At 38.0% G+C, this 21,742-nt stretch overlaps 1 protein-coding gene across 1 annotated transcript; it reads right to left on the bottom strand.

The window, feature by feature from the left end:
- Positions 1–5,080: 5,080 nt before the first annotated feature.
- FAM98A (family with sequence similarity 98 member A) lies at positions 5,081–21,078 on the bottom strand. The gene is made up of 8 exons (XM_007082427.2): positions 20,921–21,078; positions 17,599–17,747; positions 15,386–15,520; positions 11,569–11,753; positions 10,473–10,553; positions 9,806–9,922; positions 6,965–7,132; positions 5,081–6,875 (listed from the first exon to the last, which is right to left on the bottom strand). Exons 1-8 carry the CDS (start codon positions 20,971–20,973, stop codon positions 6,204–6,206), a joined length of 1,560 nt encoding a protein of 519 aa, XP_007082489.1. The 5' UTR covers positions 20,974–21,078; the 3' UTR covers positions 5,081–6,203.
- Between the last annotated feature and the right edge of the window lie 664 nt (positions 21,079–21,742).

The raw sequence follows: 21,742 nt of genomic DNA, 5'->3' as shown, positions 1-21,742 counted from the left end.
ACTCGTTTGGTTTCTCTGAATTCAGAGTTTCCCTAGACAGGGCAATTTGATCCTTAAGGGAAATAAATATAAAGAGATTTAAGGGGTGGGAGTGCTTTGAATAGATAACCAATATATTTTAAGGTCTCTGTGTTTGGTACCCAGAGGATTTTACACCTGGTGCAATTCACAAGAGGAATATATCAGAAATATATTGTGGACTTTTTGTTTGCTTGTCTGTCTTTTGGTGAAGTGGGAAAAGTTATTTTCTCAGCTAGGTTTGGGAAAGAGTATTTGTGGAAGACGAGGATTGGGAATTTATTCCTTTACTTAGAGCAATCCATTCGAGCAGCGTATCCTTTGCAATGACTGCATGTTCTTGCTAATTCCATTTTGGAAAACTATGCTAAATCAGATGCATCATCCTACCTTCTTAGTTTACCTTTTTTTTTTTTATCATTAGGAAAAAAAAGTGCCCAACTAGAGGGAATATTTGATAGAAATGTAAAAACAAGGAGTCTCCTGATCTTCACCTCCGTCCCTTTGTTGTCCTTGATGCTGTTGCAAAGCTGTTCTGTTCTTTTAAATTTTTTTTTTAACGTTTATTTATTTTTGAGACAGAGGGAGACAGAGCATGAACAGGGGAGGGTCAGAGAGAGGGAGACACAGAATCCGAAACAGGCTCCAGGCTCTGAGCTGTCAGCACAGAGCCCGACGTGGGGCTCGAACTCACGGACCGCGAGATCATGACCTGAGCCGAAGTCGGACGCTTAACCGACTGAGCCACCCAGGCGCCCCAAAGCTGCTCTGTTCTACACACACACTGAATACACTGGAAAAGATTTCTCTTATTAGACAAAAACTAGAATTAAGAAGCATCATAGGTCTGTATGTAGGATATCAAGATAATTTAGGCTGTTTTGAAGTTGTAATAAGGAGAATTGAAACATTTATTCCAAACTTGAACCAGGAAGGGACGAGAGATATTCTCCCTTCGGTTCTGTTTAAGGTGTTCCTGAGTAGTAATTACTTATGTATTGATAGTAGCTAAACACTGAGTTTATACCATGTACTGTACATCATGGTGGACATTTTATACAGATTATCATACTTAATAATAGTGCACTCAAGTTCTGAATCCAGAACACCCATCTCCTGGTGCTCTAAATGAATTGTTAGGCAAATATTTGTTGTATCCACACATTGCTTTTCAATTTTAATACAGGTATACATTTCATTGCCCTAGTCTGTTACAGATGTGCCTCTAGGGGAGACATGCTTTCTATTACTCTTGTTTTTCCATGGGAAAGCACTTAAATAACAGGGAAAGAAGGTAACTGTTAGCAGTGCAATATTTAAAACTATTATCTCAGCATCATTGTAAATAAGATTACAAAAAAGCCCTCCCTTATCCCTTTCAGTTGGGATTTCTGAAAATTGAAGGTTAGAATAAAACAAATTTCTTTATAGTTTTGCACTAATGTAGTTGACTTTAAAAATAAATTTTTTTAAATGTTTATTTTTGAGAGAGAGAGACCGAGCATGAGCAGGGGAGGGGCAGAGAGAGAGAGGGAGACACAGAATCCAAAGAGGGCTCTGAGCTCCTAGCTGTCAGCACAGAGCCTGATGAGGGGCTTGAACTCATGAAACATGAGATCATGACCTGAGCTGAAGTTGGTTGCTTAACCCACTGGGCCACCCAAGCACCCCAATGTAGTTGACATCTGATTGGTCTTCAGTACCACTGGTACATTGAGTGAGAAAGGATTTTGTAGGAATCTAATGCAGGAGACATTAGAGCCAGTGCTGGTAAGGCTGTGTTAAGTGCTGGAAACTATGCTGGGAGTAAACCTTTTTGTCCTGAGGAACTGATTGTACTTTTCAAAACTTTCCCCAAGAAAATTTCTCAACTATCTTGTAAATGCCGCATTTTAAAAAATGGCATTAAGATACAGTCAGTAATAGGTTTGCTTTGAATTCACAGAGAATTCTGCTATATCTTGAAGATACTCACTTGAAAATTTCCTTGAAATTTCCTTGAAAATTTCCTTGGCTTTTTGTAACCTCTCAGGGCACACTTCATTCCATTAAATTTTACATTGTTATTTTACTTTCTCCTCTAGTGAAGATTCTAGAAACAGTCTAAATTTACTTTCATGTCTTTCCTTCCTCAAACTCCAGTAAGCTGGCTTTAGTTCTGGAAGTTCTATTGAAAAGGTCACAAGATATAATGGGTATTTTAAGCTCTGGTTCACTGAATCCCTGTAGTATATGGAATTGTTGGTTACTGAGCTCTGGAGCCTAGGTTTGATTCTAGCTCTCCTGCTTACTAGCTACATGAATGTTGGTAGTCTACTCAACAACCATCCTGGGCTTCATTCTTTGTGTGAAACTGGGGTAACACAATGCTCTTGATGAAGGGTAACAGACTACTGCCCTTACTACTAAACCTAGATTCCCATGCTGCTGCTGTTTTCCTCTTGCTTCTGTGACCTGAGATTCTGTCTAATCTAGAAAGATCTAATGCCCTTTCCCCCTCTTTGGTGATTTAATACAGACTCCTTATTCTGAATATCCCAATGCAAAGTCAGTGGATGTTGATCATTCCCAAGTCTGTCTCCTGACATTTCCCCAAGTTTCAGATTGAAATCATCCCCCTCCCTATTATTATGTGGGATATAATATATGCTTCTGATTCCAATCGTTGCCCTCTCCTTAAATCCATTCTCTTCTCCGGTCAGTGATTTATATAGAATCCAGATGTTGCATATTTTGGTATACTGAGGCATATAAACTAGGTCCAAATTACTTAGGAAGAGATGTAGAGCCGTCTATTAACTGGCTTCTACCATGTTTCTACTTCATAGGAGCAATACTAAACACTGTGTTATCCTAGTGCCCTGGTGTAACTTTCATTTTTATTATATTCTGTAATTACCTGTTTCTGGCTTTGCCACTGGACATTTTCCACGGCAGGACTAACTTACCTCCATATGTTTTTCAAGGTCTTCCCTCAAATTCTTAGGGAACATGTTTTAAAAAAAGTTTTATTCTAGTTCCACCCTAGGTTTCTTCATTTACATTTAGTGGGAAGTAAATGATTTACTGGGGAAGTTCTCATGCCAACAGCTGTGTTTATGCAACATCTTTACCAACATACTTTTATAGGTGACTAAAAGTACCCAAGGTGAGTGAGTTCAAACATTGACATGCGTACCTGCCTCCATCAGTGATTTGAACTGTAGGAACACATTAATGTATACAACTGTGGAAACGGAGCACTGAACAACAAAAAGAACATTTCTAGTGATTATAATTATGTTAGTGAGCAACGAGAAACAAGAATAGCAGGGAAAAAAGACATTTTATATAACATTAGGTACCCTGTGATGAGTGTATTTTGTAAGTAAACCCAATGGCCCTGTTAAAAAATAATGAATCAAATACCATCCAAAGTAGTTAAGACAGAGATGGTTAAGTATTATGAATATGTCTAAAACCTATTTTCAAAAGGATACAATATAGGTAAATAAAATATCCAGAAAGGTAGAATGGGCACAACATAAAAAAATCCAATAGAATGTAAGTGATTTGGGCAGTGGGAAAATAGGTTAGTATATACAGACATGATTTCAAATGGTTTCCCTTAGCAAGAACTTATTTAACTCTTCTGTGTCCAGCACATTTGAATGGATACTAGCTCAGTTTGGATCTAGAGCAAGAAATGAGAATGATAGTGGCAGATCTCAGATAATCTGCACAGAGAATGTGGACATGCTAATTTAGTGTCTGGTTCAGAGAAGAAACAAAAGCACTAACAAAAGGTTCTTTCTCAATCTAAGTTAACAGTATTTTAAGATTTCATATGTCAAAAATTCCCATCTAAACATTTTATCTTATTTCTCCAAGAAATTCCCACCTTCCCTACTCTAGTAAGTTATTGTTTACTGCAAGTTAAAGTTACGAATATGTGTAAAATCAATACACGCCCTACACAAAATCTCAGAACTTTATTTTAATATAATGGCAAACTGGTGGTTTGAAAGATACCCTATTCAGAGAGAACTTAATCTGTCAAAGAGGAGAAACTAAAAGACCATCTTTTTGTGGGTTTATAATGGGGGGGAAAAAGCTAGTTTGAGGCAGAAAATGGAGATGCAAATTTTAGAGCCATCATAAAAAAAATGTGTATTTGCTTGCTTACATGCTCAAATTTGAAAAGCAGTCTATTAACCACAAAGATAAATCAAAATTATGTTTGTCAAAAGAATGAAACATATTCATTAGGTATACTGTGGAGTCTTTGGTTACAAAACAGATAAAGCAAATGTTAAGGTAACTACTGTGAATACATTCTAGGTTAAGATGTGAAACCTTGACAATTTTATTTCCGATAGGACATCCCTATACATACTAAATATATTTAATAGCATAGAGACACCAATAATTACAACGTTCAAGACAGACCTTAAAAATCTTTAATGATAAGTAAGAGTATTTTCAATTATCTTCAAGTTTGAACCTTTTAGGATGGTAAAGTCTTGCCAAAAAATCTAAAAAAACTGGTAAAATTAACAAAATGATCAAGGTAGGTTTTTAAAATGGTTTTTAGGTACCAAAAGAATGTGCCTATCTCAATAGCAAAAAGAATATTGCTATTCTATGGCAAGACATTTAGTAGGAAAAGGAAATACTATTCCTGCTTTTACAAACATATATTTTCAATTCACTTCCTTTTAAGAAAAATGTGCCTCATTCGTAGGAAGAATGGCGAAATAAAAAAAAAAAAAAAACCCTGAAAGATTAGGGTCATTAATTTATCTTTGCCTAATACATTGTGTAACAACAGCTCCCCCCAGTGGCCAGAAATGAGTAGTGACGCTTTCTAGCTGTAATGTTCTAGTGAAAGGTAAATTTGGAAATATGTATTTTTCAATTATTTGTGGCCTTAGGATAAGGATTATCTTTCATTTCAAATTATGTTTTAAAGAAACACTCAATAATCTTTGGGGAAACAAACTATTAGCTCTTAAGCTGGAAACAAGTATCCACAATAATTCAGTGTTTAAAAGTAGCTAAAAGAAAACTCAAACCAGAGAGAGAACATACAGATACTTTATTGCTCACCTTTCACACAAAGCACACCTCCAGCCATTTTCTTTCACAGCTTGACAATGTTTACGTTTACAAAAACCCAGCCCGAAGCTTCATGTAGATTTCAGTAAAGGAGAATGTAAAACATCAACTCAGCCAGGCTTTTGTTTTCTGCAGCAATAATAAAGGGCCTCCTGCACTAAGCAAAAATCTGTCCTCTTACTTGGTAGTGCATTTCTTCCATTACAAAAAAAGTCTCCTGCCCCAAGCAAACTAATTTTGTATTTGCTGAGCCAGTGGTATTAACTCGTGCATAAAACAAATTTCAGTTTGCTGTTTCTTCTAACAGATTTCAAGTAAAAATAAGGTTTAAGGAGGAACTTGTTTTGAATGGATGCAGGTCAGTTTGAATTGCTATACTATATAAATGCCTACATGTATTATAGGTTCACAACTTAGTTTGCTTTTATAATCTTTACGGATTTTGGCCGTGTTCAAGGTTTTCAGAGTTGAGCATATGGTACAGTATTCCATCAAAAGAATAAGGCTACTGAATGTGCTATCTGCAGAAGAGCTCATTTAATAGGAACAGACCCAAAGTTCTATCATGAAGCAAATGTGGCATAATCTCTCTGAATAAAAAGCCAATCGGGGCAGAACTGTGCTTGGAAAATAGGCATTAGAATACTTCAAGGAAAACACATATAAATGGACTGTTAATATGAGGAAGCCTTCCTAGTTGTAAATCTAAAAAAATCTAGGAGAATCCTCATTTTCAAAACTTTTTGAAAACTACTTATTCAAGTAATTTCTTCCCCAAAAAGTACACGTGTTCTGACTGTGGAATTAGTCTACTGGTCGATTAAAGGCAATTTTAATTACCTTTTAAAAAATTCTTCATACAAAGGAGAGAGGTTGTATATGTTTCTCAAACAAACTGCATTATGTAAGTCCTTAAAAAAAAAAAAAAACAAAAACAGAATTGAATGATGACCTACAAGTACTTATGCCAAGCAGGAATCTGCCTGCCACCTGTGGTCTCACATTAATTCAAAATTGATGCTGGACTCAGAATTCTGAAACTAAGTTTCTATTACTTGAGCTCTAGCAAAATGTAAGGTTCCGTAGCCTCAACTAGTATAATGTCTTCCCTGTCCAAAACCAGAATGATTATACTGATAACCTCCATGCTGGAAGTGCTGTTCAAACTGTCCCCCTTGGTGATAATTCTGGCTCCCCCTTCCTCCCCAACCTCCTCCCTGGCCTCCACGTCCACCCCGGCCTCCACGACCACCTCTCCCTCCACGACCACTGCCTCGATCACTATGATGCCCACCATCTTGGTATCTATTGTCCTGCTGGTATCCACCACCCTGGTAACCACTTCCTGTATATGTAGATGTTTGGAAGCCACCATAACCACCGCCTTGATAACTACCACTGTGGCCACCACCATGATAGCCACCTGGCTGGAAACCTGAATCTCGATAACCACCATCTTGGTAGCCACCTCCTCCTCCTCCTCCACTCCCTCCATCCGTCCAGCCTCCTTGATGCTTATTTCCTCTTCCTCCCCCGCGGCTACCATGGTCATAGCCACCACGTCCACCTCTCCCTCCTCCTTGTTCATGACCTCCTCGTCCTCCATATGAGGAATGTTCATAACCACCTCTCCCTCCTCCTCGGCCTCCTGCTTGCTGCTGGGGGCCATCTTGCCTTTTCTGCCATGGTGGCATCTCTGGAGGTGGAGGTTCAATTTCGTTGGGTCTACCTCCTCTGTCAGGCACCCTGCCCATCAACACCTATGGGGTAAGAAAGAGGTTTTAAACTGCTGTATTTTTATAAATAGAAATAAATGTATGTGAAAGAAAAGTGAAGATACTTTAATCACCTTATTGATGGCACAGGCAGTCTTTTCTCTTATAGAGCCACTGCTTGTCCTTAAAATCTTCGACAAGTCCTGTCTTGCAGCCAGAAGGTGGGCGACAGAAATAGTACTTTTAGGAGATAAGACTGAGCGTTTTGGCTGGTAAACCTTTGCTAATTTTTCTGTCTGACTCTGTTGAAACAAAGTGTTCAAAGACAAAAGTAAATTTTCAAAATGAAAAAGAGACACTGATATTAAATATGTTCAAGACTTCCCAAATGTCTGATAATGTTACTCGGTTTAAGGTTGGAGGAGAAACATTATACTCACCACTGCTCCAACCTAGTCAATAACTATCTGAAGATACAACTGTGAGACCTGCTAATAGAGCAAAGAATAATGTTGGGAGGTGGCTCGGAGGGAGATACAAAGGGTCAAGGGGCTTCCCTTTAGGATTGTGGGGCCAAAAACGTAAAAAGGTTCCCCCCTGCCATTGGTCTCAGATCAAACATACTCGTTTTATCTAGGTAGATACAAGGATGTAAACCATTTCAGTAATTTTGCTTTTTAATTTTCCCATCTTTACTTACAATGAGAAAAAATGTTAGCTATGATTAATTTGTACTAATTATGTTAACAGGACACATTTCTTCCAGAGTGATCCCCCTGTGTAATACTTTCCTCTATTGTAAGTAATAAATAAGGAAAAAAGGTGTACATTAACCATTTAGTAGAAGGATAAGTTAATGACTAAAACTGTCAGCTCCTGAGAGACAAAACACTGGGAAACTGGGATACCGGGGCAGGCCACTTAGATGTGTGTGAAACACAAGACTGCAAAAGATAAATGAGCAAAGGACATAAAGAGAAATTTCACACACAAGAAAGTCAAGTTCAAACAAATATAAGAAATGTTTCCCAGACAAATTAATCTAAATGTGAGAAACAACAATCTCCAATCTACTAAATTTTGGAAGCAACAGTTACAAGTACGATACACAGTAAAATAGCACAAAGACAAATAATATTTGGTGTCAGTTATATGCAGGTCTTAAAATATGGACGGTAAATGTTTAAATTATGTGAAAAAATAGAATGTAAAAAGGTTTGTTATGATTGTGTATATAGACAAAAGAAGGGAGATAATACTAAAAATGAAAACAGCTATTGTGGTTAAAACAATGGGATGATCAGTGACTTTTTATTTGAAAAAGTTTTCTTTAATAATTAATAGGATAAAGAGATTGTCATTCCATAGTTTGTCTGGAGGAATGTTTCCTGAATGTCTTGTATTTCTTTCCACTTGTACCTATAGTAAGTGCTCGACTCACTGTTTGTTGAATGGAAACAAACACTTTTGAGAAAATAGTTTTATGTTGCAAATAAAACTGACTTAAAATGCAATTTCAAAGTGATACAAGTACATAAATTTCATTATGTGAAACAAGTTCATTTTGTGCATATAAAGTAATTTCTATGAAGTTATTTAAAACCAAGTTTCAAAATGAGATAGCAGTACCTAAATTCCGTTAGAGGAAACAAAAAAAAAAGATTTGTGTAAGTAATCTGTACAATGCTGATCTTCCCCAATACATTTAATATAGTTTGTAAAATCACTGTGTATTATGGTTCAAAAGGATATTAAATATCACTTAGACTAAACATGATTATTTTAGAGATGTCCAAAATGGGGAGAGAAACAGCAGCTCCAACACACAGGGTCAGGATGCCCTGTGCTGTCATGCCGATGCCAAACTCAGGACCGCGGTTTGTCAGTGCCTCAGTCAGTGCACTGACGTCAGTCAGTAGACGGTTTTCTAGCTACAAGAGGTGCAAGGTTTTTGTTTTTCAAGTGCATGGACCCCGCTGAGAGTGAAATGATTGTTTCTGGTATTTCCTACAACAGTCACAGGAGAGAACCATTTGCGCCATGTGTTGCTACCAAGTAGCTGTGAGGTCTCAGACAAAGCCTCCATTTTCATCAGTTGCAAAATGAGGGGAATTAAGACCGATCTCTAAAACCCCTTTCCAACACTGAAGAATTGTAAGTTGATAAATATCTACCCCAACAATGTAGCAGCCAAATAGGGCTTTGCTAAGGTTTAAAGATTTCAGGTGAAAATAACATATTATTAGCAAATAACCGGAGAACTAAATAAAAACCATTTCAGAGTCAGTTAACTAAAATTCAGAAAAAAAATCTGTTTTCAAACAGGAATATACTATTAAGGGAATACCTCATACACATTTGGACCAACCTCCCCATAAATTCAAGGATCAGCTCCACTTCAGGGTTCTAAGGAGGTCAAATTAGTCAAGTGTGCCAATTTCTTTCCGCTTACTGATCGTATAGTAGATATTTAATATTTAATAAATATCTGTTGAATGACCAAGATCTTTACCTGGATTATCTCATTTAATCTGAAGTAAAACTGAAGTCTTACCAGATTCTCCAATTCTCTATAAATGCACAGTAATATCTGGTCTTGCTAAATCCAGTATTTCTCACTTTAAGTAGCAAATTAAATTGTTAGCTTTAAGTATAGCAAACAAGTGATTTCAAAATTTTTTATTTTAGTGATTTTTAAATACTCTATCCATTTCTCTTACAAATGGGTACTCTTAGTAGGGCCTAAAACATACGGTTTTGCTAAAAAAAAAAAACTGAAAAGCCTGAAAAAAATGTTTTCTTCATTATTGCTGAATAGCTGGAAGAGTTGCTACTCAGCAACTCACTAAAGAAAAATTCCTGTATGTGTCTCCTATGCATTTCTCTTGTAGTCTCCACCATAGCTAACCTGTGCTAGGAATGTTTAAGGATCATGTCTATAAATACTCTGCTCTTTTAAATTATTTAGTATGTACCTTAGCTCTGTCAGACCAGCCAAAAGACTGGACAGTGACATCCAAACGTTTTATTAGCAGCTTTCTCCGAACTTCATATTCATTGGCTACGGCTTGGTTAATTGCTTCTATCTTTTCCTAAAAACAAAATTTAAAAGACCAGTTAGAATTTAAGTCTGCTTGACCCCCTGTTCCAAGAGGGCAGAAACTTGTGTCTGCTTCATTCATAACCAATTAATTCCCCAGCACTTAGCACAAAGCAAATTACTTGATATAGTACTAAAAGTTATAGTAAGTTGATGAAAAAATAGGCAAAACAATGTCTCAAAACATAATAAAGAATAAGCACAGAATTCTCATTAAGCCTTCCCATATTTCACTGTGTGAAGCTTAGCCCAGTGACATTTTTGGCTTGAAGGCAACCCATTTGGCAATTAGAAACATACTCGACTGCAATTTATTTTTTACTAGCTATGTGAAATATTTACAAATTATGAGGTAAGTGCTTCTAATCATACACAAATAAAATTATTCTGCCTAAATCTTAAGATTCACAAAACTGATTCTGAGAATGTCCAGCTAGGATATTACATATCAGAAAACATAAACAACACAAACTGTAAGTGTCAACACCATGAGAGAGGCAGATGGTTCTTTACCGAGTTTATTCAAGATGACTGCTACTCACCCAGTGGGCTGGTCCCATTGGCTTCTTCAATAAAGGCTTTCCCACATGGTTAGGTGGAACTTTTGCTAAGGTCTCCTTTAACTGACACAAACACATAAATGAATGAATAAACAAATCTACAAGTAAAACATATCTTCCTCATCTTCCCATTTCCCATCATATCTTGCCATCAAAAGAAGATTCCTGACAGAGGCAAAGGTGGAGGATGTTTTGAAATGTACAAGACCCACACGATAAAGACACTCACTTGTCCCACTCCTCAAGTGCCTATGGAAGCATGATTCCTTCACTGTACCTAGAACAGTGCCTGACAACAGTAGGCACTCAATGGGTATTTGCTGAATGGATGAATGAACACACAGAAAATATAGACTATGGATACAGTGCTGCTCCCCTGTAGAGTTCAGCCGAATTTGTGCATCATGGTGTCCACTGACCCCACAATGCAAATGTACCAATTCTTAGAGTCCAGCAGATATGCATACAGAGAATAACTCTGCTATAACAAATACCATTCTCTTATATTTATGTATTAAAATTGCTTATTCCTAGTCAATTATATTTTTAAAACCTCTTAACTGTAGATTACATGTGGCATAAAAATAATTCTGACTTATTTTCACATACTAGGTTGTTAGTAGTGGTCAACAAACCTAGCTTGCCATCTGAAACATGTAAGACTCAAAGTGACTGGATTAAAAAACCAAAAACATTGACATCCTTTTCTGTCCAGTCAATGGAAAGGAAGGTGATAACATTTAATGATAAAGACCTTAAAAATTAATTGCCTCAAAGTTCAGTGATAAAATTTTAAAAAGGACTTAAGTCTTAATTCTTTTTACATTATACCTAGCTTATTTCAGTTTATAAGTCAAAGCATAAAGCTTCCTTTTTGAAAAAGAAACATGCTCACAAGTTTAAAAAAATAGTAAAGCACTAATTTCTCTTTAAGGTATCTAGGATTTAAAACCCAAAACTCATTTAGTAACAATAATATGCACATTAGGTTCCCATTTAGAGAAATTAACTTGCTTCATTTCAAACAAATGTAGGACTATGCCTTTAATACACTACAATCTGGTACTAAAGGTCTTACTTTTTTTTCAATCCCGCTGAAGAATTGGAACATAGTTATATTGGCTGGAGGTTTGGACATTCCTAGAGCAATACATATGCCTTTCAACTCTTGAAAGACCTCACTACCGCCTCCTTCTTGAGCTTTTTTTGGAGGAGTATTCACACAGAGCATTCTGGCAGCTTCTAGTTCTGAGATGAGGTATGCTGAAGTAAACAAAATAAGATTTCAAAATGAGATACAGCTACAGTTAATAGTCATAAGTCTGGAGTCACAACTCTATAGACCTAGTGATACGTAACTTTTAAAGCTGCAAGAATGGATAAAAACAAGAAAAGAAAACCATTTTTACCTGCAAATGACATAACATATAAACTGGTTCTGTAATTCAGGTATGTAATCAATATATGTTTAAAGGGTGATTTAAAATAAGTGATTCTTCTTTGAAACCAAAGTAATAAGGTAGATCACATCTAAAAATCTGGATCTGTGTTATCCCACTATCCAGAACAGGGGTTGGCATCTGCTAACAAATTTACCAAAGGTGGCAGGTGGCAATCCTCAGCAACAGTTGGAACTGGTTATTATTTTTTTTTACTTCTCACTACTGACATGCAGCAGTGATGGAACTCTCTTGCTCTCTTACGTTCCAAAACTTAGGTAGTCTGTTCAGAACCGGCATAAAACATTTTCAAGTAATAAAAACTTAACTTACAAAAGGGGAAGGGCACGGAATTCCCCAAAGATCCTTTCTCACAGCCTCCAGTAGCCTAATGCCACCCTCTCTGGCTGTTCAAAGAAACCCCTCTTCCATCTTTGATCTTCTCAATATTCCCTTTCCCCTACCTTCCTCCTTCTCTCCCCACACCCCCCAACTCCCCTGAAAAACATCAACAGAACTTTCTAAGCTTTCCTTGGCAGAGTCCTTCTGTATCAATATCATCCCCTTATGTGTTGATTTCAGCCAGGTATAATGAGGGCTGCAATCTGCTTCAGGTGACTGAAGGTATAAAATATTTACTCTTATTTCTTTAACCTTCCCAAGGACATTTAAATTTTTGTGAAAGATGATTAATCATTTGGATCTCAGGATTTCCGGTTATGTGACAAAGTGAGAACCTTCTGACATTAGAAAGAGAGTTTTGGAAAAAGACATTTTCTGGGCTCTTAAGTCCTATGAGAAATACCAAAGAATGATCAGCTTGGGTATCTCATTTCCTATACCCAAGGTGTTATGCTAGAACCATAAATAACAGCCAAGCTGCTGGAAAGGTCATTCTAAATGGTTTTGATAAAATCTTAATGTGTTCCATACAGCAAACTGTATGAGTTAAAAGACCAAAAAAGTAAAACTCCATGGTCATGAAAATAACCACTGTTTTTCTAAATAAAGTTTTACTGGAACACTACCATGATCATTTCCATAACCTCTCTGGCTGGTACATGCTACAACAGCAGAGTTAAGGAGTTGTGACAAAGACCTTATGGCCTACGAAGCTGAAAATATTCACCGCCTTGTCCTTGTAAAGAAAAAGTTTGCCAACCCTTGTTCTAGAAAATCATATGATTTAATAAACTGGTTCTCCAAATTTGGGACAACATAGCTCAGGCATCCATAAAATTAGTTCACCAATACAATTCCCATAAAAAAAACATTAACTGTAACTGAAGTTCAAAGTACTAGGAAGGGTACTGGAAATATAATACAAAACAAAACAGATGATCTCTACTGGCAATCTAGTTAGGAATAAAGAATATATGCATAAAAAGATGAATAATTCTTCATCTATTAAGAACTCCGATATCTGACTTATTTTACCTAAGGGAAATAATTGGACAACCAGACAGGCAATGAACAGCCAAAACTTCTTAACCAGACACAGGAGAGTTTTTTAGCCACTCATTCAAAGTCTAGTCTACTAACAATTCTAACGAGATTGGTTATATTCCCCTTTGGAACACAATGTATTAAAAGCTTCATATTAAGAAGTTCAAGGGTGCTGGAGAAGTAAAATTATAGCATTAAGATGTGACAACTGATACTTGGAAAGATGAGAAATATTTATACAGAGCGAAAAGAAAATGAGCACATGTACATAAATACTAGCATGACAGAGGGAATACAAACTGAGGGGAATATTTTAAAGGGGAAACAGCAGAAGCAAAGATAGAGGAGGGAGTAATGTATATGTGCATGAATTCCAAGAGCAGCATAACCTTTAGTTGGTTTAGTCATTTAGTTGAGAAGCAAACAGTTGTATATTACTGAGGAGCTTTTGAGTTGATAGCACATTAAAATAAAGTCTAGGGGCGCATGGGTGGCTCATTCGGGCTCTGACTTTGGCTCAGGTCATGATCTCACAGTCTGTGAGTTCGAGCCCTGCACTGGGCTCTGTGCTGACAGCTCAGAGACTGGAGCCTGCTTTGCATTCTGTGTCTCTCTCTCTCTCTCTCTCTCTGCCCCTCCCCCGTTCATGCTCTGTCTCTGTCTCAAAAAATAAACATTAAAAAAAAAATTAAAGTCTATAAATTATGACCCCGAGTCCAAAATAATATTCAGTGCAGTCTGCTTAAGAAACAGGAAAGAGTCAAAGGCATTTTATAAAGATTTATATTCAAAGTGGTTTTTATAAGTATGAACACTAAAAAGGCCAAACTCTTAGCTCTTTGAAAACATTAGTTATTCATGATCATTACTAAGCTTTCCATAAAGTTCTTATCTTCCTATGTAAGATAACATATCTCGAGTGCCAAATACTAGGTTTTGGTAAGCAGGGTTACAAAGGAAGAACAAGTGAGTACACTGTGGCTGAGCCAGTTCTAGAAATTGCACAATTTGAAGGATACTGAAAGCACACCTAAGAACTACATGCAGCAGTATTAGTATTTCAAGCAGTATCTAACCTTATGTGTATACCCCCCTCCACCCCCCAAAAATCATTCAACAAAGGGGAAATTATGAAAGTGATTCTGGAATAACTCAGTGTCTGGGTATAATGGCTATGAACACCATTTTTAAAAAACTGAACTTTCAAAATTAGAGCTGTCACATTATTCAGAAACCACAGTTATAAAGACAATATTTTAAAAACCCCGACCTATTTATGTCATAATAAGAACTATAATATTCACTTAACCAAAGCTTAATCTAAATGTGTCTCAGATGCTACAAAACTTGTGAGTTAAGACTACTGGCTGTGTTTACTGCAGGGTTCACTTAAGGCAATAAAATTTGTGAGTCTACTTACTGTTTTTCAGGGTGAAGAAAGAAATCGTAGTTAGTATACAAAAAACATGGAAAGAAAGAAGTTTTTGTAACAATTTATTTCCCAGAATGATCAGTAAGTGCAGGAAAAATTCAAATACTATTCCAGAAAATTTTACATTGTAATTTGATAGATTTACAAACAAAACCAAAACCCCCAATTACCCAGCCACAAAGAAATACCCACAATATATAACACTTTAATTTTTTTAAAAAATCTTCATTATTCCCACACTACCTTCCTAGTCTGTTTTAAAATGTGCTTCCAGTCCAGAACGCTAAGGTTTAATGATCACACACTTGAATACTGGGCACTACCTACGGTCACATTAGGTGAAGCATAATACTTCGAGTACCAGGAAAGTTAAATGATAAAAGAGGAGTAATTACAAAACAACGCTGCTACCAGTGCACAGGACCACGATTAGCTTCTAAGTTGAAAATGTAATAGTTTTCTTTAAAATATGTAGCATTCTGATTTCAATCCATAATGAAATAGTAAACAGCCAGTTTATTAGTCAAAGAAAACATGAATAAAAAATAACAGCTACATTCTAGTAGCTATGAACTTACTGAGCAAAAGGAGGCAGTTCTTCTGAACGAGAAGGCGCTTGGTCACATCCCCAGATGTCAGTGAAAGATACGGACAGTTCATCTCCCCTAGTAGCCCACTCACCTCAAGCTGGAATTCTTCAGCTTCACTCGGGCCTTTTAAGAATTAAAATAACCTTGTTTAATAAAAATTGTTTTTCTTATTAGCATAAAAGTTATATATGTAAGTTGAAAGTTTTAACAGGATATTCCTAACACAAGTTACTTTGACTTCTAAATCCTTCCTTTCTCACACCACTGCCAACTTCTGTTCTTGAGAAGTTTTCATTAGGTTATTCCCTTATTGGAGAATGTTTAATGGTTTCCTAATTTCTACCTCACCTAATCTAATTATCTGTCTGCCCTTAAAGATTCTTCTTCACGGCTTCTCCACTTTACCTTCCCTGCGAACTGCTATGTAGTAGTACCTGTGACATATATATAGTAGTTACCCTCTACCTCCACAAATATTCCATTTGTGCCACGCCAGTCTCCTCACTGTCGAAGGAACAGGCAGACTCATTTCCACGTCTGTGCCTTCATTTAAGTTATTCCCTGCGATTGATAGGCCCTCTATGTGCTTCTCATCTATCAAACCTCACCTGCCCATCAAAGCCCAGTGGTCTTGCTCCTTGATAGAACCTTCCCCAAGTGCTGCTGCGCTCACTGATTTCCTCCTGCTGTGAACCATAAAGTGAAGCACTGAATTACTGTACTAACCTCCAGTGGTTCCATTTGTGCCTAACATTCCCAATGAGATTAAATCTGAAGTTAGCAAACATGACTTGTAATTCTGTATTCCCATAACACGTTAAGTACAGAGTTTATCTCGTGAACCAAGGAAAAACAATGCCCCTTCTTCCTTACCATTCTTTCTAATGGCTTTCTATCACACAGGGGCAAAAATCAACAAACTCTGAATCACTTGATCTGAGTTCATTTTCTCATCTGTAAAATGGGAAGGCTGTATTACTGTTTTGCAAACTGTTCTGTAAACTCAAATTCCAAATAACTCCTTTACAAGGAGCCAGGGAGGAGGAGAGGCTTGTGTTAAACATACTCCCTCTTAACTTCAACCAAATAGGTACACTTTACCTGTTTTGTATGTTGGCTTCTATGAGATGTTTTCTTTTGAAAGGGGCTCCAGGTTATAGTTATCATCTAGTATACATGTTTTCACAAGTTCCTATAGTCTCTGAAATGTGAGGCCAAGAGGCAGTATTAAGAGTGCTGACCCCCAATCTTGACTGCTGGGGTTGAACTCTGGTGATATGCACTAGTTGTGTGACCTCAGACAACGCATTTAACCTAGCTGTGCTTTCTTGTTTCATGTATAAAAGAGCAATAAAACCTGCCTCAGGTTTTAAATGAGTTAACACATAGAAAATGCTTAGAACATAATGCTCAATAAATGTAAGCCATGCTATCATTACTGTTACGCTACAGTGTCCTTAATAATTGCAAACGGCTGCAACTAACATGTGCACATTAAATATACTAAACATGTAAAAACGTGAGCTCTTCAAATGGGATTGTGTCGGGTGTGGGTGGGGAGTATGTGTATAGTTCTCCATGAGCGTAGGTTAACAAGTAGGCATTTATCTTTGTCTCCCATTGTAGGTTTACCTATGGTAGGAGGGAGCCAGATGGTGTAGTGTTAGGTTCCAAGCTTCTGTCTCTTTTGCAGAATAAACAAAGTAGTGCTAATACAATAACAAAATTGGCAAGTATAAAACAGCTCTCAACACTGTAAATCTGATGGTGCTGCATCTGATTGTGGTGGATCTAGTGATACATTTCTGCGATACAGAAAACTTCTTAAGAAAGTGTTCTTTCTCTTTCTTCCCGTGTATAAAAGAGTTGTAATGCATTTACTTTACATGCCACACGTCCTCCTGGAATCTAGTGGTCCTAAGAAAAACATTCCAACTTTGAGTTCTAGCCACCAATTTAAGAGCTCACAAGTCATGTTTTACAAAGAATGGAAAGTTCATATATGCAATACTTGTCTCCCATTTCTGTATCTCAGTAATAAGATCTTTTCAACTTTCACTTAACTTCAACTTTTAATGTTTTTTTTTTCTTTTTACACTTAGAAAAAACTTAAAACTTCAGGTTTAGTACTAATAATGTTCAACTGACAATACCCCAATTTTACTTTTATGTTTTGCACCTAAAACTGAATGTTTACTTACTGTTAGTTGCTTGCACATTTTCCTCTAGTTTACAGAACACTCTTAATTCAGACACCAGCCAAGCACAGAGTTTGGTAAACTCAGGGGAACTGGCTCCAGCACAGACTGCCTGAGACAGAGCGCCATCTTCCAACAATGGACCCTTGTAACTGGTAAGTAAAAAATTATACTTCAGAAGAATATAAAATCACACCTAATATTTTATACAATTTATCTATGTATTATTTGTAGTTAGAGGACCAATTTCTAAACCTGCAAATACAAATAAAATTTACAGAAAATAAAATTTAAGTTTTTAATTTTAATCTAACAAAATAGAAAAATAAGCTACTTGGTAATTGCATTTCAATTCTTCAAAATACATAGGAGTATTTAATAGAATCATATACACTACTAAATTATGTCAACTTCTATCCATTCACTGAAAGCTCGTATTGTACAAAGATTTTCTTTAACTTAATTGAAATTAAAACATTAAAAAGTGATAGCTCATTATACTATAGTTTACAATTTCAGAAATATAACTTAGGTTATCTTTTCTAGAAATTTTTCCAGAAATGAATTAGATAATTTTTTAATGACTTTCTTTAAAAGCAAAAACTTGTCAGTTAATCAATTATTTGCTTTTTCTATATTTAATGACAGTTAAGACTATTAAGACATACTAGTACTCAAGAAATGTCTGGATTTATTTAAAACATGAATAACTGCTGGCAAGTTGATGTCTGGGCAAACTGGTGCATCTGAATCCTAACCCTTTTTAAGTGATTCAAGCATAATCTTAAAATATTATTAAATGTTCACATATTCATAAAAGACAACAGTAATAATGAACCCCAGCCTAGAATATAACTAGAACCAAAGATCCTGTCATTCTCAAAGCAATTTTAAAATATATGTTCTTCAGAAGATTATTTTATCTTTTAAGTGAAATACTGATAAAAACACTGTTATTAAAGATGAACATTAAGTATACTTAAGATAATTTGAAGTTTGGAGGTACAGAGATGTTCGAGAAATGACAATAATTTGGTTCTTTTAAAATTCACTTAAGTGTTTATACACTGAATTGAATGGGAAAAAACCTTACACAAAAAGTGAGATTATATAGCCTGGCATCTAGATTCAACCCACAAATTATTAGATACTGCAATATAGAGACTAGGCCTACAAATGTCTCCTTGTGTTACACATTTAGAATTTGTTAGTTTATTCTACAAATAGTTATTGAATTTATACTGTGTGCCAGATTAAAGATAAACGATAGTCATTTAAACTGTAATAATTCTCAGTGAATCCTTTAAACGTACATGTCAATCAATTAGGCCTGAATTTTAATGACTGAATGTCATCAAACTCAGTAGTTTTGCTTAAAATTTATAGCAAAGTTTTCAGAAAATCTGATGGTTCAATCTGATGGACTGTACATTACAACCCATCTCAAATGTTTACTTGATTACAATGATTACAGTAACAACTACTTTTTTAGTACTCCAGAAAATACAGTGAAAAGGGTAGAACAATAATGGGAAGAAACAGCATCCATCACCAGTTCTTTAGGCAGCATCTACCCAAGCAGAATGACTCCATTTAAATAAGGCTCTCTTCCCTCAGTCTACTACTCCTTCAATGCTAACCTTAAGTGTCATTTCTTCTAGGAAGCTTTTGGGACTTTATTTGCTTTCCAAGTGTAAAGAAACCTTCGTCCTCAGTTCTCGCAGCATTTTCTCACAGTGTGAATTTCTCTTCTACCTCACTTTGGGCTAGTAAATGATCAGCCCAACACTGCCCCAGAGCACAAGTGCTCCTTAAAAATGTTTACTGAATGAATGGATTCATATGTGAGCAATCAATTTAGTCTGAGATGTCTGCCAAAGAGACCATTTTGCTGAATGTGACTTTTACCTATACTCTAATCAAAGAAATAAGCCCCCTAAAGTCTGGAATATTCTGAAAATTCAGAGCAAGCTCCAAAGAGAGAGACAATGATAATTCACTTTAACAAAAAAAGATAAACACCACCAATTCTTTTCCCAAAAATTTCTACCAGGACAGCAAGTTACTTAAATGGGCAGACTCTGAGAACCTCATGGTGTCCTTTCCTTTCCTTTTTTTTTTTTTTTTAACTTTTTAAAATATTTATTTTTGAGAGAGAGAGAGAGAGACAGTGCGAGCGAGCACAAGTGGGGAAAGGGCAGAGAGAGGGAGACAGAATCTGAAGCAGGCTCCAGGCTCTGAGCTGTCAGCACAGAGCCCAATGCGGGGCTTGAACTCACAGACCATGATATCATGACATAAGCCAGAGTCAGAGCTTAACCGACTAAGCCACCCAGCGGCCCCGTCGGTGGACTTTCCTAAAGAAAGGTTCCCCCAAAGGTTTCCATGTCATGAACACCCTTGGGGAGAGTTTTGACAAAGGACTTGTTATTTTATAAATACAGCTAGCTAAATCTGTATTTTTTGGACACCATTTACCTGTAGACACATAATGTAATTCCACAGTTTATTTCTGGAACCACCCGTAGTCCAAAAGGTTCTAAATTCTCAAGTTTTAATAGAGTACACTGATCTCAGTGACCCAGAGAGATCAGAAGCCCTATTCCCAGCTTCTAGATACTAAATCATGGTTGGGTAACTGTAAGAAGAGACAAAATGCACAACAAACATGCAGGGGATGTGGTGGCTGAAGAGGACTCTAAGGGTCGGGACTAATGGTGGCTTAAAGAAGTAGAGTGTCACTGTCAGGGGAAACAGCAAGTGGTTCCCATGAAGATGGTGACAGGTTAGGTACATAAGTGAGGTGGCTAGCGGAATGGATGCAGGCATGTGGCTTAGGGAAGCCTGAGTGCATGCAGAGATGACTGGGCAAAGGAGATTTTTTTGAGAGAAAATGGGGTGGGGTAGGAGCAGGGGCTCAGGACACGAGCAGAAGTTTGGAGAACGAGTAGGAAAAAAGAGAATCAACTTTGGCAACCTCCAGAGTGAGGGGGTAGGGCAAGACGATGGGGAGCAAGAAGAGAAGCTCGGGGAGGGGGGTGGCGAGAACCCAGAGCCCAGACAATGACACGCATGACTGACAAACGCTGCGGGTAACTCGGCTGCAGGGAGCACAGGGCAGGCCTACGGTCGTCGCGTTAGGAGGGCCCCGACCCGGCAGGGCAGACAGTGGACGTGGCATTGGGGTCCGGGAGCCATATGGAGGCGACAGCCAGGAGCCACCGGGTGCGGCGTGCAAAGGCAGGTGTCCCCGACTGGGGCGGAGGAGGTGTTCCCGGGGGCCGGCAGTGTGAGGTTTAGGAGACCCGTACCCTGGCAGTCTTACCCCAGATCTTCCAACGACTCCAAGATGTCAGTCTCCATGAGGTCACACTCCATGCTACTGTGGTATTCAAATTTCCGAGTCGTCAGGCTCCCCTCTTCGCCGGCAACGCGTACACTCGCGCATGCGCTGCCTCCCCGGAACTTCCAAGTCGACAGCTGGCGCCTCAACCGCTGCACTGCGCATGCCCGGAGCGTGCGCAAGAAACTCGGTCCCGCCCTCCGCCCCACCCCTGCCGGCTAAAGGGGTGCTGGGCGGCACCGTATTACACATGCGTATTAGTGAATAGCGAAGCCGGTGGCCCGAAGAAGGGCAGGAGGACTGGCTGCGTGGCAGCTGGGCGTGGGGACCTACCTCGAGGGGGAGCGCCCTGACTTCTCTTTATTGGGTGTACGCATGTGCGAATATTGGAGCGAGATGGGCGCAGGAGGAGCTTGGGGGGTGGCGGCTCAGGACTTGGTGGGTGTTGGCTGTGAAGCGGAGTCTTGGGAGCCCGGGGAGTCATCCGGGTGGGTGCCCGCAGCGTGCTGGCGTGTTCTCGCCTGAGCTGTGGGGCGTGGGGAAAGGGAAAACTCTAATTCCTTAGGACAGGCGTAGACGGACCAGTGCCGAGAACGCCAGATAGCGTGCCATTTGATTTCGCTGTGGCTGCGGTAGCTTTATTCCAGGCTTAGAGAGGCGTCAACTTTCCCTTGACAAGGAGGAATTCAGAAAGTTGTTTCATTCCCCCTGTTGCGTTCTCTACCTGATTTCTTAAGCCCTTTCCAGAGCTTTTATTCCCAGGCGCCTTATTTTAAGGAGGCGGCGGGGGTGCGGGGGAAGGGC

This window comes from Panthera tigris, chromosome A3 (assembly GCF_018350195.1).
Source record: "Panthera tigris isolate Pti1 chromosome A3, P.tigris_Pti1_mat1.1, whole genome shotgun sequence".
NCBI lineage: Eukaryota > Metazoa > Chordata > Mammalia > Carnivora > Felidae > Panthera > Panthera tigris.
The sequence above is the reverse complement of the archived record's forward strand: the minus strand, read 5'-3'. Positions and strand labels throughout refer to the sequence as shown.